The sequence below is a fragment of the Scomber scombrus genome, chromosome 17 (genome assembly GCF_963691925.1).
Source record: "Scomber scombrus chromosome 17, fScoSco1.1, whole genome shotgun sequence".
NCBI lineage: Eukaryota > Metazoa > Chordata > Actinopteri > Scombriformes > Scombridae > Scomber > Scomber scombrus.
The window spans coordinates 17,874,557-17,891,840 of NC_084986.1; the positions used below are offsets into that span (position 1 = coordinate 17,874,557).

The 17,284-nt window shown below is 41.4% G+C and overlaps 1 protein-coding gene across 1 annotated transcript in view; it reads left to right on the forward strand.

The window, feature by feature from the left end:
- LOC133997768 (protein eva-1 homolog C) overlaps positions 1–17,284 on the forward strand; it is a 72,914-nt gene that overhangs the window by 4,117 nt on the left and 51,513 nt on the right. Inside the window, exons 2-3 of the mRNA XM_062437476.1 lie at positions 14,697–14,920; positions 17,071–17,194. Coding sequence (XP_062293460.1) covers positions 14,697–14,920; positions 17,071–17,194 — 348 coding nt within the window. The remainder of the gene's footprint in view (positions 1–14,696; positions 14,921–17,070; positions 17,195–17,284) is intronic.

Below are 17,284 nucleotides of genomic sequence, written 5' to 3' on the forward strand. Positions count from 1 at the left end.
AATATATATTTTGAACTATATTTTCGACTAATGGTGGAACATGTCACCCAGAGTGTCAGACATGTTTTTAATCTGTTTTGAAATTAACAATGAATTTTGAACAATGGCACAGAGGAAAAAGCAGTGAGTGTTAGTTTGGTCAGTTCATTGTTAGTTTTGATCTTTTCGTGGGATTTGTTGACAGTAAGACAAATACAGAATGTCACCAGACTTATCCTTTAACTGTCAACAGTTTCATGTAGAAAGAGTAAACCTAGGGTAGTGACAGGGGGACTCAATCCTACCTAGGTGACAGATCAGCTGATCGCTTCCCAATGGGCAAGCGCTCTAAGCTCTATGACTCTGTAGCTAATACATATGGGCAAGTCCTGGATTAGGCTGCCTCTAACCTTTACTCTGCCTACCTCTACACACACAAACACACCCTTCCACCTATTACTGAGGGCTAATTGAGGCCCCTCAAATCTTAATCCGCTCTGATTTTTGAGTGGCCCTGGATAAGAGCAGTACACTGAACCCCACGCTCTCTATGCACAGATCCCATTCACCTCCCTTCCCCCACTCCCACACTCATCAGCTCCCCTGCCTCTTTCCCCACCACCCCTGCTTCGCTTCCCCGCCTCCTCGCCTCTACTCCTCCCAAGGGCTTGTCTGATCACTGTTTCTGTGTCTGTGTGCGCCAGGTGAGCTCTGTCTAAACAAATCCTGCCTGCCACTTGTTTTGTCTACTTTCGGTGGAGGCAGGCGGCTAGGCGGACAGTGAGGGCCTGGCATAAGGCTGCTTTTCTCTTTAGTTGAATAGAAAGGGGGGGTGCTTCTCTTCAAAGGGAAGCTCACGTGAATGAGCTTCCCAAAGTAGTAAATTGTCAAGGATTTTGATTTATCAGTGGTTGGTATCCAAACACATAGAGCTGTTGGGTGTCAAGGAGGACATTTACAGCATTACAGTTCAGATTTAAACTATAATCCCTCATTGATATCATCTGTTAAATCTGTCTAAATACTGAGAGGAGACAGGTTTAAGTGGATTATGGTTGGATTTTAATACAGCACTTAATCAAATTTAAAACTGAATCTAGTGTCGAAACTCCCAGTTGTACCCAAGCCATGGCAAGTTAAAAAAGTTACAGATAACTTCATAGTTAACTTTTGTTAAGTTTCAAAGAAGCCAAATGACTATGTATATTATAACCATCCTTTTTCCCAAATAGAAGCAGCTATTAAATCTCAGCTCTACAGAAGGTCATGTAAACCTGGTGGCAATTGAGACAAGAATTCATGCAGAGGAAGAAGCAAAGTGTACTTACTAACTATACTAGGAATTTACTGCTGAGCTTGGAAACATTATATCCAGTCATTGAGCTGTGTGTCATGTGTGACATGTAGCATTAGTAGCTGAGCGATGCTAGTTATATATAGCAGTGTTAAACCCATCTTAAAAGTTTGGTACCAACAAGACAGTTTAACAAGTTAAAGGAAATGTGAAACTAAAGAGCCTGTGGGTGCAGACAGCTTGGAGATGTCCTGGAGATAACCTTTGGATGTGCGTACCAACGTATGCATTTATGGCACTGTGTGTGGGGTGTTTGTTTCTATGTGTATGTGTGTGTGTGTGTGTGTGTGTGTGTGTGTGTGTGTGTGTGTGTGTGTGTGTGTGTGTGTGTGTGTGTGTGCGTGTGTGTGTGTTTAATTTAAGGTGGAAGTCTGGCCTGGCACAACATGATAGTGATGAAAGACACAAATTACCCTCCCCCTGGATACAATAAGTACATAAACAAACACATAAAGAAAGAGTTTGACATCATGTTGGGGAACAACAGTGTGGTTATGGCGATGAGAGATGTGTGTTTACGAGAGGAAACAACTCTTCCCACTCAGCTCATTTTAAGGCCTGTGCGAGGAAATTAAATTATCCTACATCTCACTTCAACACGAGGAGTCTGAAAGTTATAACTTCATTTTGTGTAGATTAAACAATGAATTATTGAAATATTTATAACACCATATATATATATCAAATTTGTAATCTGCTCTCTAAATACTGGAACCACAGTGATCTAAAGGAAATTCCTGAATGAAAAAACAAAGCAATGAAAAGAAAAGTGTTGATATGATTAATGTGATAATGTCTTCAAAGCAGACATAGCCTTAAAGGCGAGCTTTGTGTCAACTGTTTCAAGTCCTGGCATATGAGGAATATTAAAATGCACCAATCAAAAATGTTTTTTGTCATGTTGCCAAAATATGTGTGGGAAGAGAGCACATCCTGACTGAGGTAATGCTTAATGATTTGGCTGCTGTTGGGGCAATACTACACTAAATTAAGTTATGATATGTCAATAATGTCCCTGTGAAGTACAAAGAACAGACACTATTTTGCAATTAGTGAAGGTTTAGTGTTAGAAAATTGGAATTTATTGGCATAAAGTGTACAAAACTTTTAAGACTGCTTACATTTCAACAGACAAACTTTAGCATTTGTTCATTAATTCATTGTTACTTGATAAAGAACAGGCAAGATGGTAGAACGTTTATTGGAGAGAATGATTTTGTGTGTCAGTGACGATTAAATTTTAAGGAGCGAAGCGTCTCAAGTGCATCATTTACTGTCTCAGCATTATACTGTAAAGGAGTATTATCATTGTGTTGACTGAGAGCTTACCATTGGCTGATGTTTAAAAAAAAACACTATAATTTGAGTGAGAGTAGGTGTCATTTTTTTTTCAAACGATGTCTGTCTCATACCTGATTTTGGGGTGAAACTCCTAAATTAAACCCAGACTGCTTTTGAAATTACCAACGTAGGCTGTGAAGGAGGTCTAACTACCAGCTGAGATGGGCTTATAATCACAAGAAAACTGCTCAACCAGTCAGCCCTTAATATGATAATCACTAGTTTGCATAGATTTCTGTCAATCCCTCAACCACCCAAATCGCCTAATCAGATGATGAGCTTGCTGGTTTTGTAGTAATAACTGGTATTGGGGAGAGGAGAGGGGTGTCTTAATTCCAAAACCATTTAAGTGCAAAGATGTGTAGACTTTGGAGGGGTGTGTATGTGTTTGTGTGTGTATGTGTGTGCGTGTGTTGGCACTTGCCCTCTCTTGCATTGGGAGGTATAAAAGTGGCCCAAAAGAAAACACAGAGAAATGTGTGAAGTAGATTCTTGAGTGACACTCAGGCATTGCTGCATGCAGCCGCAGTTTGCGAGCTATCCTCACATCTTCGCCGTCTCTGTTTAGGCAACAATTGTGTAATTAATTAAGAACACATTCTTGTTTCTGTGTATTTTGAACAATGGTTGAGGCCGGGAGCGTCTTCATTTTGTGAGCAACAGACGCAAGGAGAGTCAGATAAGTAGAGATGCCTGCTGCTGCAAGTACAGAGGGTTGCACCATTCAGTCTGAGGATGAATCTGAGCTGTAAGAAAACAAGAAACAAGTGTTGAGAAAGAGCCTGGTGGGTGTGTGCACAGGCAATTATCTCCTCATGTCCACCCCACTTATGTGTTGGCTGTTGAATTATGCTCTCAACCCAGCCACACAACACACACACACACACACACACACACATGCACATGCAAAAACCCGGCATGCACACCTTTTCTGCTCCTGCATCTTGGAGAATGTGAACCATGCTTTGATGCCCCTCCTCCTCCCCTCCTCCTCCCCTCTGTCTCTCTTTTTTCTCTGTTTCCTGGGAGCTGATTTATGTTTGGTGTAAGAGTCAACATGTCTGCCTTGATCTGGCTTCCTTTTTATTCTTTCTCCATCCCTTGTTCCACGCTTCCCACTTCGCCTTGCTATAGTAAGTAGAGTGAAAGAACATTTTTGTTAGTTTTTATGTTTTGATGAAAACCCCTCAAGGGAAAGAGAGAGAAAGAGAGAGAAGGAGAGGTAGAGAGGTGGGGCGCAAAAGGGCCAGTCTGAACAAGGAGGCATTGTGTAGCCCCCCAACTGTGTCGGACTGACAGTCTGAATTACAGCACGCTACAGCAGCCTGCTCCCCAAAGCACTGCTAATCTGTTGCTTACTGGCCCCTCTGGCCAGCTCAGGTAAGGGGGGAGGGAGCAGGAGAGATTTTCCCTTGTTTTTATCCCTGTTTAAACCATTTGTAGCACGCAAACTTAGGTTGTAGTGGTTCCATTCACAGCATGGCGTCATCACAATGTAATAGCACTATGGTCAGGGCTGGATGAGTGTATATCAAAATAGATGGATGTGATTTGTCTCAATTTATCTCTCTCATTTTCCATGTTGGCTCACTTTAAATATGCTTGTCCTGTTAGTTACAGTACCACAAGTAAAAATAACAGGCTGTTGGCTGATTCATTCAACTCCTACAATAGTCAGATGTCATCAGTTATTGGAACCATTGCCACTATATGTTATTTATTTGAAATTTTACCTTTACGTCCAAAGCTATGCAATTATTATCAGCCATTAAAGGTTGAATACAGGGATTGGCCTGTTTTACTGAAAGCGACTGTGAAACTGTGAAGACAGTGAGACAGTCTTCAATGATGATCATTAAAAATTGGAAAATGGCATAAGAGATATCATAAACATGGGTTTGACCAAAGATATTGTAAAAAATGACCATGAAACTGGACACACAACTATAGACCAACTGTGAAATTAGAATCCCCTCATGTAGGAAACAAAGATCAACATTAATGCCCTCATAGGAAATATAACACAGAAATCTATGACACAGAGACTTCACAAGAGCCCAACAGAATTTTACCAAAGTTCTTGCAATTCATCCTGAGGGGGACATGAATGGCAACCACATTTAACAAAAATCCATACAAATGTTGCTGATATAATTGAAACCACAAATGTTATGGTGGTACAAGTGGAAAAGTGTGGTTGATTAAAATCATTAGGAAACATTGTTTATGGATCAAATGTGCCACTCCGTTTTATCGATGTTGTGAGTGAAAAGTTTGACCTGCTGGTGGTGCTAGAGGAAATGCCAGATGATCACCATAGTCAGTAGAATTGATCCTCTGTTGAGCATGAAAATGTATCTGACAAAATGTTGATGTAACATCAGTTATACTGCTATAAAACTGTGCCAGTAGGGGTTGAAACTAGCAACAGGACATCCAACCGAAACCAAACGCTTGTGGCGTGAGTATCTATATTGTAGGTATTTCAATAAGTCTGTCCTATTGTCCAATTCTACAGAATATTAAAATAGAAGGGCTACTAGTTCATAGAAAACTTAAATAGTATAGTCTGGGTTATTGTTCCTTGATAAGCAATTTTAAGATATCACACATTTGGCTCAGTGAGGGCAAGTCATTGATTTTTTTCATTTTAGAATACAAATGAATTTGTACAGGTCGAGACTATACATTCAACAGGAAAAAACATCTACCCAAGATGACCCCAGTCCCTTGGTACCTACAAAAACAAACACTCCGGAAACTCAAGGTAGGCTTTCACATTTAGTCTGCTCATTCCTGAAGATCTGTCTGGGTTTGTTGTAAATGGAAGAGGATCTCCCTGCTAAGTCCCATTGGACATGCTGCAAACGGCTTTTCACTCCCTCAGCTACTCAGGAGTTGTTCTTTTGCTTGTTTTCACAGAACAGCCCTGTGTTAAGCTTGTTAATTCCCAAAAAGCTCAGCCTTTCTGTGCCCACCCACTCCCGCCCTTTTTTTTAAGGAAATACCTCTCTTTTTTTTTCTTTCTTTTTTTTTTTTTTTTACAGCGCATGCTTGAACCTTGAAGAGGTATGCTGTCTTGCTGTTAATGCATTAAAACTGATTAATGTTTTTTGGAGGGGGTGTAGCTTTTGAGAAAAATGGAGAAGGACAGAAACTGATGGAGCAGGTGGGAGACTACTGGATCACAGTGATGCTTGGCACGCAGACACAGCATAATACAAATAATTTAGTTGTTATGGCCGTTTGTGGAAGTGTAAGTCTTGTTCAGTTAATAATGTGATATTTGGTTGTGGAGCACTGAGGTGAGCACCTGTAAGTACCAGAACATATCTGGTTCTTTGATAACAAGTTACAGGCATCTGGTTTACCAAAGAGATTGTAAAAAGACATTTCTCAGAAATTAAGACTGAAAACTGAGGAAAACTGATGACAACAACATACATCTCTAGTTAAATGATCGAAGAGACTCGTGTGTTTCTATACTGAGGAGATATCATTAAAATAAAACTTAAAGGAAAATACTTCCACTTTGCAACTCTACATTTATGTCAGCTTTTTTGATGCTCAGTAACCATAATTGTTTCCAGGACCAGTTCTATAGTGCTCAAGCAGCCATACAGTTGCATACTTCCACACTTGAATGCTGCCTAGTGCAACTAACAAAGTATAGCATTAGTTCAGGCAAATCACTTTACATCCGGATGTCATTAGCTAATTGGCACCAGCTGCTAGTTAATTCACAACCAATTAATGCAGGTTTACTATATGGCTATTTTAATCTAACATTTCTCTCTTTGTTGCAGATTACCTCATGACAATTTTAATATTGTTGCTGCTAGGGTTCATTTTTGTGTTTCACGGGGTGATTAGTTTTGCAGAATCCTTGTTGCAGAGCTTTTCCCTCCACATCTCAACTATTAACTACAAATTGTCAGTTTCTGGTGCATCTTATCAGCAGAGAAAGTGAGTGACAGGAGATAATTCCTTAATGACCTCTGTCTCTCACAAGCTCACTTTTCTAAGCCTTGGGCTACTATCGCTCCTCCCAACAATCACTTAAATCCAATCCGCTGTGGTGAGGATGACTGTGGAAGGATACATCTGTCGTGCCTTTGTAACCATAAAGCTCACACACTGTTGTATCTGTCTGCTGTCTGCTGGGTTGTGGTCAGTAACGGGTCACTCTGGCTGCCACCCAACTCTCCCAGGCCATAAAAGTGACCATTAAAATGACAAATCTAGCCTTTTTCTCTCAATCTCTCAGTGTATTTTCTTTCTGCCCCCCACACACCCTTATTTCTCTGTGGGTGTCAGGACATGCATGCAAACACCAGGCAGGGTGTTCCCGGAACCTCTATGCCCCTAACTCTGTCACCCCTTACCCCCTTGTATTCCCTCTCACCAATGAAAGAAACACACAACACACATGGGTTAAAAACCTCCTCTCACCTAGTGCCCTTTGACCTCAAGGGGTCACAAGAAGAGGCACGTGCTAACAGAGGTCGTGGGAGGGCATGGGTGGAACCAGTGTTTGGTTTTTGGGGACTCCTAGGGGAAACTTACTGGCCACTGTCCAACCGTGCAGCCATTGCCAAACCCAGCAGATGTTATATACCCAATGACCCCCTCAGGATGAGCTTAGAAAGAAGACTGAGGTTGTGGTGTTCATGGGAGTTTGCTGAAGCCAGTAACTTGAAATATCAACCTCTCTACATTTAAGCCCCTTCTTTGTCTTTTTTGCCCACGAGATAAAACCCCACCAACACAAATATACATCATGTTGTCATTTCATATAAATGCAATTTTCCACATACAGACACGTTCCATGTTCATTACCCTGCCACCGTAATGAGTTCATTTTTATCCTATAATAGTATAATGTAACATTAATTATATATTTATCCAAAATGTATTATGAATAAGTGTATAATTGGTAATTATTTTAATTATGCTTGGGAGGAGGCATGCACAGCTAAGTCAGATAATGCCTATCAACACATTAAACTAACCATGAGCTTGGGTTTATTCTGTGTCAGTCCATCAGACTGAAAAAGGTATACTGTAGAGTTTTTTTTGGTACAACTCCAAAACACATATGGGTGACAAATGAAATGAACAGGACACAAGAGGTCAGTGAATATTTTGATGAAAATGATGTCAATCATATGCCATGTCTTGTTCAGTCTCCAGATCTCACCCCAATGTGAGATTCTGTAGAGACATGCTAGATGACACACTCTACCAGCATCATCAAAATACCAAATGTAGAAACATCCTTTGGAGGAACCGTGTTCATCCCTCAAGCAGTGGTCCTGAGACTTGGAAAGCTTTTCCAGTTTTTCTGGAGGCTAAGCCATTCAGTGGTCTTTTGTTGTTATACTGAAAATGTTTTTTTATAGTTTCCCCCTGTTGACACACACGGCCCATTATAAGCCTGTTGCTACTGGATTCATAGGTAGGAATGAATAAGCTGTGTTCAGGAAAAGCTGGGGGATGGGTGGGTGTAGAAGTATGTTGTTCATGTCCAGCAGATTGAAGTTTGTTTGCTCCTGCATGCCCCATGTGTGTTAGATGGGTGTGTGTGTGTGTGTGTGTGTGTGTGTGTGTGTGTGTGTGTGCGCGATGCGTGTGTTTGTATGTGTGCGCGCGATGCGTGTGTTTGTGTGTGTGTGTGTGTGTGTGTGTGTGTGTGTGTGTGTGTGTGTAGGTGTTAGAAAGATAAGCCATCTCAGGGAGAAGGAAAGGACTGTCAAGCAGAGTGTTTGTGTTTGTGTCTCCGGTTTTAATGACTTCAGCTGCTTTGGGCTCTGGTCTCTGTCTGGTGTGTGTGTCTGTGTGCATGTTTGTGAAGAGGGTAGGGAGGGTTGGGGGTGTTTTAGCCCTCTGCCATTCAAATTAAGGAGACCATCACCTGAGGATATTGATACACATCTTTAGGCAAGCCCAAGAAGTAATTTGATTTAAAGAATGGGATAAACATGTTAACATGCCCTCATCCTCTGTCTCTTCTGCATTCCTAACCACAGAATTGAATGAACCAAATCCAAACACTTGAATCAAGTTATCAGTTGTCATAGCTGGCTGCCTCTGCTGACGACAGTCTATAAAAGGTGAGGATGAATATGCAGCAAGCATGGCCCATGTGTATCTACCTGGGCATGGTTTTGGCACTGTGAATTTGCACAGGTTTTTACAACAAAGTGACAAGTCAGTTTCACCCTTATTGGCTGAAAGAAACACACACAAACACCCAGAGTTGAATGTCATAATAAAATACATCATATTATAAGTATAAAAGTAGAGCCCTCATCTTTTTTCCAAACTTTCTTTAAGCTGTTTCAGTATTTGCTCTTTACAGGGTTTTGATCTTCTCCATCCTCTCCCCTACAGGTTTCTGTCATGCTTTCCCCAATTTCATTAGCTGTTGTTTGAGCAGGCTTAAGTGAAGTCTGATAGCAGAGTGTGAACTGCATGGTGGGTTGATCTTCTGTGGATCTGGATAGGATACTCAGGAATAGGATTTGAAGTTGTGTTATTAAGGTCAGGGTCCTCAATGGGGTTCTTTTTAGTGTTAAGTCAGAAAGTAAAACCAATGCTTGGGGTTAAATCCAGGGGACCAACCTCATGTGAGTAAGCCCCCTCAGCTGACAACCCCTCACCCATTCAGTAAATGTGTGTACAGTATGTATTCTTGGAAGTTTGCACCTCACTCAGCCGTCATGTGCCACCCATTACTGTACTGTCAATACAACGCAGCCTCTACCTCCCACACTTCACTGCTTGTGCTCTGGATCACCATAACTCCAAAACATAAAATAACTCATCACAGTTGCTAAGCTATTAAATATCTTCAACTGTTTGTTCTTACTACATTTTTACTGTGCATGCTGACATTTACAGCTGAAGATGTAAGACATTTTTGGTACAGTATGTACTGTATTTGTTGAGGTAAGCCTAAGGAATGATGGATCCTCACAACTTCAGATCACACAGTCCATCATATTGTTGCAAGGTCTACTGCAGAATAGCAAGCTTGTGCATGTTTCTTAAGATTCATGCACACAATCTTAGATGGTCTCTCAAAGCACACATGCAGCACTTGAAAGATCTCACAACGAGCTACCCATTTACAGTGCTTGAGTCATTTAAAAGGTAATCCTGCTCTGAATTATTTCAAATTTAACTGTTTGTGCTCAAGAACAAATATATGCTCTCTTTCTCTGCCCTAAAGTGTGATTAACAAAAAAGTAGGCTAATCCAAAACGTGACGATAGTGGGAAGATTAATGTAAGCAGAGGAATGCAATGTATTTTAGGAATGCATTTCTTTTAGATTGAAATCGGCATGGCTTAGAAGTAAGGACTGCACTGTGGCGTGTTTAGCATCAGTTATTCGTAGCTCTCCGTTTGATGTCCGTTGTGCAGCAGCGTGCGCTTTGTGGCGTCCATGTGAACTTTGGCTCCTATTTCACCTCATGTTTGAGGTCTCATTTGGTGCAGGCACACTTCATCAACCTGTCGCATTCAGCTCATGTATCATATGTTCGAGAGGTGTGCGCAGAGTTTTGACCACATGTGATTTAGAACCAGGGGGCTTGGTTGTTTTATCCGTATGTCACATTGTGCTCCAGGCCCTTGTGCTGCCTCTGTGGTCTGTGGAGAAAAGTAATTACTACAGGACCTAAAGCCACCAGCTCTGGCCCATGGACCTTTGCCGCCACATCCTGTATGCAGCGGCTTTGCTTGTAAAAAATCTGCTCTCTTCTCATGGCCAGTACGCTGCCTATTTCAAACCCATTCTTTTTCTCCTCTCCTTCACATAAAACCACCACCCTCTCAACATTTTCTTAAAGAATGTATTGCTCTTTGCGTTTAGTATGTCTTCATCTACCTCTCTCTTTCCCCTGTCATCCGTCTCTGCTTTTCATCATCCGCTTCTTCCCTTCTTCATCTCCACCACATTTCATCGAGGGCCCAGCCTTCTCGAGAGTGCTTCCAGAGTGTGGCCTGCGTCTTTGAGGGGAAACCTCCGCTCTTCCCAGTAATAACCACTTAAAGGGAATTCCTTCTCCAACAGCAGGCCTGCAGCTCTGCATCTTTGAACATTTGATGGTTTGATGGCTATAATTTGCTTAAAATAACACCAATAAAGTCATGAAGCTGTAAATGCCTAAATACCTAATGTACCAAGATGAAACGCAATACCCAGCCTTTGATTTTGTAGCTTCCAAGAGCGTCTTGGCTACTTAGTTTATATGGAATGCATTTTGAGGTGTCGTTACAGATATATATCTGTATTATATTGGCATGATTTATTTAAAGAGATTACACTTTTGACTCTCATTCATACAGACTTTTGAATATCTTTAAACTGCAGTATAAACAAGCACTTTTGTGGCATTAAGCTTAGCTATAATCTTCTAATATTCTGCAATATTATACATTCTTGCTCAATGCAAGAGGCTTTGCAAACATTACTCCTCAAGCAACATAAAAAGTGAGTTAAATTAGAAAGCAACTGCATAATCAGCAACACAGCCTGCACTATTATCACACGTCACTAATACTTCATGTAGCAGTGGCAGTGCATTGTTCTTTCTCATGGCCAGGCCAATAGGAGGAGGCGGCATCTTTCAAAATCAGGGGAAAGCCCTGAACTGACTCTGGAGTCAAACCACACTCACTCCCCTCTCCTTTTTCGTCCTCCAACCTACCCTCAGTTCATGTCAGAAATACCTGTTGTACTCATGCAAAGAAGACATAGAACACCTGAGCTTGATGAGAAGATTTAGTTAGAGCTTTCACCTTAGTATGATCTGAAAGAAAATACAGGTAATATTGTAGCAGGGGCTCAAGCTGGAGGAGGCTGTATTTAGTAGTTATGGATAAACATTTCTTAGCATAATAAGTCACACTGTGCTGTAAATTAGCATCGGTATGTGACCTGCAACAAGGTCTTATCTAATCAGTGATTCCCAGGGAGGAAATCCTTCTCCAGCAGGGCCCTTTCTGTGTCATGTTGACACAACACAGTGGCCCGTCACTAATCTCCATCATACCTGACCCCCCTGCATTGCTGGGTCAGACTTTAGGGTCATCACATGACTGCAAATGAGGAGCTAATAATTACAAGGGCCTCTTATTTCTTGCTTTCATGATTGGCTGAAAACCTACTTATGACCATAAGGTGGACACTGACAGCTTAAGTCATATGACAAGGTGAGACATACAAAAGGCAGGTGCAGTTGTCTGTGTCTATGTTTATATCAAATCCCTTTGCTGCTTGCGCTGAGATTAAATGGACCTTACACACCTTTCAATCCAGCCTGTTTCTACACGGACTGCATCTCAACCGCAACCTCCTGTCTTTTCATGGCTGAATAAACAAACAGCAGACATAATAGTGTGCCGCTTTTGTTAAGGGAAAGGGCAGAGAGCTAGTTAAGGAAGGAGTCTGGGCCCACATGAAAAGAAACGGAGAGGAGAGACGCCTGGGTGTTCCTCCAGCATTGTTCAGCCTTCTGCCTCTGAGGGACAGCTGTCATTGGCTGGGCGGTGTACACAGGTGCCTTAACCCCGCCTCATTTGTTGGCCTTGAAAGGAGACTTCAGTCAACAGGTAGCGTGAAGCAAACAATAGTGACGATCTGGAGGAGGAGAGAGAGTGGGAGGAGGGTGGGATAGCGAAATGGAGAAATGGATTCTTTAGAAAGCACCTGAGGGTTTGTGTGAGATAATCTGTTTGCCTTTTACCAACAGTTTGTAGGGTGGAGGAAGGCGTATTAGTGTGTGTGTGTGTGTGGTGCTCAAACTGTGACTCAAGGATACCTCTCAACTCTCTGCTGCGTGACCCGCCTCCTCGAACCTCCTCTTCCAAGTGGCCTGTGCAGTTTCAATCATCTATCTTCCACCTATCGTCCTCTCTGTTTCCACCCCCTTCACAACCTTGCCCGTTTCTATGGTTTCCCCCACTGTACCCAAGACTGGGCTAACTGGAGGGCTGTGCAAACTCGTGGTCTCTCATGGCACTGGCATCTTGCCAAGAACCAGCCCTAATAATGTGATACTGTTACACCACCACCACACACCCTGGCTTCAAGAGCAAGCAGCGAGGGCTTGTTCCTACCACGTTGTTTGTGTTGACGTTTTTTGTATGCGTGTGTGTGTGTGTGTGTTTGTGTGTGTGTGTGTGTGTGTGTGTGTGTGTGTGTGGTCTCGCTGCCAGGGGGAATGCCAAGTTCCCTCTCAACTCTGTGGAATGTGGCAGGCAAAGCAGACCTGTGTGTGTGAATGGGAGATTACTGTGGATAGAGAGAAACTATTAACCTGCACAAGTTTTAAAAAAGAAAATAGCAATAGTGACACCATAAGAACAATGTCTTAATTGCACAAAGCTTTAGGAAAGGTTAAATAGCTCAAATAGCTTCTTAATCAACATGTTCAGGTTAATTTGGATCACAAACATTAAGAGAAACTGTCATTAAAATCTAAAGATGTTCATATATTACAACTTATTTAAGATTTTATAATATTTAGTGCAGCCAACAACCTAGCCAGTTACATAAGTGTTCCAAGATTAATTCTGATAAAAGAAATAAATGCAGGTATTGTAAGTAGTGATGATATTAAGAATTTGGTTATAAATCTGTGCGGTAATGTTAAGACAGAATTGCTTTGGTTGCTTTCTAGCTCCCATTCTTCAGCATTTGAATTATTTCTAAATAAACTCATAATACACTTAATAAAGTATCACATTTGCACCTGTTTTCCATTTTCACTACCCAGCCACATGTGGAAAGCTGGTATTGTGAGCGCTTTGAGCAATGGTGGTTTAATAACCATCTCTATTTAGAGAGAGGCTGACCTTTCCAAGCCTGAGAATGTCTCTTGTTTCCCTTCTTCGTTTTAACTGTGGCCATGGTGATAAGGGGACAATGTGTGTGTGTTTTGTGCCAAAGCATGTGTGTTAGAGAACACCGTTTCAATGTTATTTCCTCTTCCCAACCAAACACTAACCAAATAAAGGTAATTGAATCACAGTGTGTTCACTTTGTGAGTGTGTGTGAGCGTGCGTGTGTGTTGACTCTTTGTAAATGTGTTTGCAGAGCACTTAAGCAGGAAGCTTAAACTCATTTTGGAAGTTGTTTTCAGTGGTTTAAAAAGTAAAGACCTGTAGTATTTTTTTCTACCTGACTGTACAAATACTGGTTTTACACTTATATCACCAATAATAGATAAAGCTGAGACACATTATTAAATTAACAATGACGCAATTGGAACATTTGAGCTCCAACTAAATACTTGTGATCCACCATCCTTTGTATCAACCAGAGCCAGCCACTAAATGGTCCAGATAAGTCCAGAAAGACATTATATGACGGTGGCCAGGGGATCAGCTCTCTCCTTTATCTACGTTTTCCTCCTCACAGGCTGGAATGTTAATGGTGGCTTTGTGATGGGTTCAGTTCTCCTGTGTGACTGACAGGCTGACTGGCAGCTCTCAAAGACTCTTAATGGGATAGTAGAGCTCACTGAGAGACTTCAGTCTTTTAAAAGAAAAAGAGCTTTTATTTCATTTGAAGCAGCCTCCAAGGTTAAATGAAAGTTCACTCTGTGCTTGTTCTATTAGATGGTTTATGTAACGGGTCTGTTCACAGTCCTAATACCATCTGGGTGTCTGGTGCAAGTAAAAGTGGTTAGAAGCAAGCGTAATAACTAGTAGACTAACTAATACAAGTTTGAGCCTGAAAAGTGGCACATTTTGTGGCAATTATATGGACAATATCATGTAACCACTGTAGGTATGCATTGTGCCATTATATGAGAAGTGGTAAAACATTAAAAGGCATGTATATTTTAATATCAAACATAATAGTCTGTTCTACAGCCATAGGCTCCATAGGCTCACAGTAACAGCTAAATAAATCATAGCTTACACTCAAGCAGTCATCAGTGTTTTATTCATTTCATTCAGAATTGGTCAAACAAAGTAACAGCCTCTTTGGTTTTTTTGTCTTATAGGTTATCTGTCCAAAGTGTTAAAGAACTATACCGAGCAGGCCTGTGACGGAGACTTCCTGTCTGTCCGCTGCCCACCCCGCACCACCATCACCGTCCAATCAGCTTTCTATGGAAGGAAAGGTGCTTCTGACCCCCAACAGTGCCCTCAGACCTACCAGGCCCTTTTAAGTTCTTATAATGCTCAGGAGGATGACCGATATTGTTCTGTGTCCACTGCACTACAGGTAAATACATCACTGATCCCCAATTCAATTTAAGTTACTTTTCTACAGTTCACAGTCCTCCCCAGTGTATGCCATGTGCCCCAGACCTGGATCTCATCCTGGCATTCGTCCCCTGGTCTCTCCACTCCTCATCCACATACACAGCCCCTCTTTTGAGCTGAAAATCCTCCTGAGAGAAAGTGTCCCGTAAAATGGTAAAATTGGCCAAGGGTTAAAATTCGGAGGACCACTGATTATGTAATGCTTTGTGAGGATGTTTTCCGGCAAATTACACTCTCTAAAGAGGAAGCAGTCTTGTATGTTCCCATGACACAAAGCGATTTCATGGGGTCTTTGCCTTAGCATCCTCTCCTAAATTGGGATGCGGCTGGACTAGAAGGCCTGATTTTCAACACCAACACAAACACACACAAACACATCCTGTTCAGTATTCATTCAGTTGTTTGGTTTATTCTTAGTGCCCCTGCCTTCTAGAGTCCGACACCCTCCATGTCCATAATAGACAGGACAGCCATGAATGCACAGACACAGAGAGTGCATTGTGTTGAAGTGAGAGAATGACTGACTGCTGTGCCATCCACATCAGTACAACCCTGACGAATGTGCTTTTACCACCTGTTCATGCCCCTTGGTTTGTTGGTGTACTGGAATAAATATCTCCATATAAAATGCTTATTTAAGGGTATCCCATCAGGCGACGACTAATAGACTGCTTGTTTGTTCGTTTGTTGTTGTTTTTTTAGATATTTTATTCTTACATCTGTAAAAAAATGTATGTTACCATCAAATTTTTAGAGCACAGTCCACACAAACAAAACACTATTGACTTTACAAAGATACCGAAAAACAACACAGAAAAACAGCACATTCTCAGTGCCATTGTAGCTCAATATAAATTATCAATCAATTATCAAAGTTGTATCCAATTATTTTTTCTATTTCAATAGTCTAATTGGATTAATTATCTAAATGTCAATTACTAAGCAGTGTCCAGCATTGCGGTACTTCCTGTGGATTCTCAGTGTGTAGCCTGGTGGGAAGTGAAGGTTGCGCCTTTTCCATCAAGCTGCAATCATTGTATTTCTTTAATGACATAGGAAACCAACTTGGTTATGTTTGACATAAAGAATTAGTCTGATTTCTATATTTGTGTCATTGTTAGCAAATCCCATTAAAAAATAACAAAAACCCAACACAATGTGTAAGTCCGTTTCTCAACACTTTACGACTTCTAAGGCCTATCTGTGGCTCTCAGCCCCAAGCTAATTGGTACAGTTTAACATGTCATGGGTATATACTTTCATTTAAAAATGCAAAATGATTGGCTGAAACTGGGCACTGTAGTTTTCAGCAAATATAACCTAAAGTGGAGTAAAGAGTGCATTTGATAGGGACTATTTTCAGCTGTGGATTTGGTGTGATGGTGAGTATTTACAGCAGTAGGACAATATTTATTGGACCAAGGCAAAAAAGGAAAGCACCCACAGTTATGGTGATGAATGAAGATGCCACCCAGTGTAACTACCCTGCCAATTTATGCATTTTCAATCATTTTTGGACCACAGACAGACAGACATCTTGTTAACAGGATAATTTAATTGTTGGATATCATCTTTTCATCACACTACATTAATCACTCACAGTGAAGGCCTAGTTTATATTTATAGTGCATGTACTGCATTTTTGTTATGTTTTAGGGGAAGCAGATAATTTCCCTTATACAGTACTGCACCAACCCCAATTCCCTCTGCTGCATACCACAACCAATCCAACTAATGCTTCTCCTATAATGTCAAATTTGGGCAAGGCTCTGAACGGCATCCATTCAGGAATTCCTTCTACCGACTGGGAATTCAGTTAGGGAGAATGCAGTATGTTGGAATGCGCTCACCTGGGTTACAGCAGGCTCAAAGATGATGAAACTAGAGAAGCCAAAGGATGCCAGGAAATGAGTGGAGTAGAGCTTTCTTTCTCCCATTCTGTTTTATCCTTTTACCTGCTCCTCTCCTGCATATTCCCATGGTAATAAGCAGCATGTTTGAAGTGGTTTTAGGTTTGCCTGCTACTGGTCTCACCATCGTTGGCTTATTGTTCTCCCTCTAAACTTCTTTTTGGTCTTCACCCACTCTCTTTCACTCTTCCCTCTGTAGAAAATGCTGGACGAGTGCCAAGACAGAAGGAGCTGTCAAGTTCTTGTCAACAGCCGTGTGTTTGGGACAGACCAGTGTCCTGGCAGCAGTAAATACCTCATTGTCTGGTACAAATGCAGACCTAGTAAGTCCCTCATCGCCTTGTATCCTGACAGTGACACACATTTCTGTCCCTCTCTGTGCTGGGACCATTCTCTCTCTTTTTCTCACACAT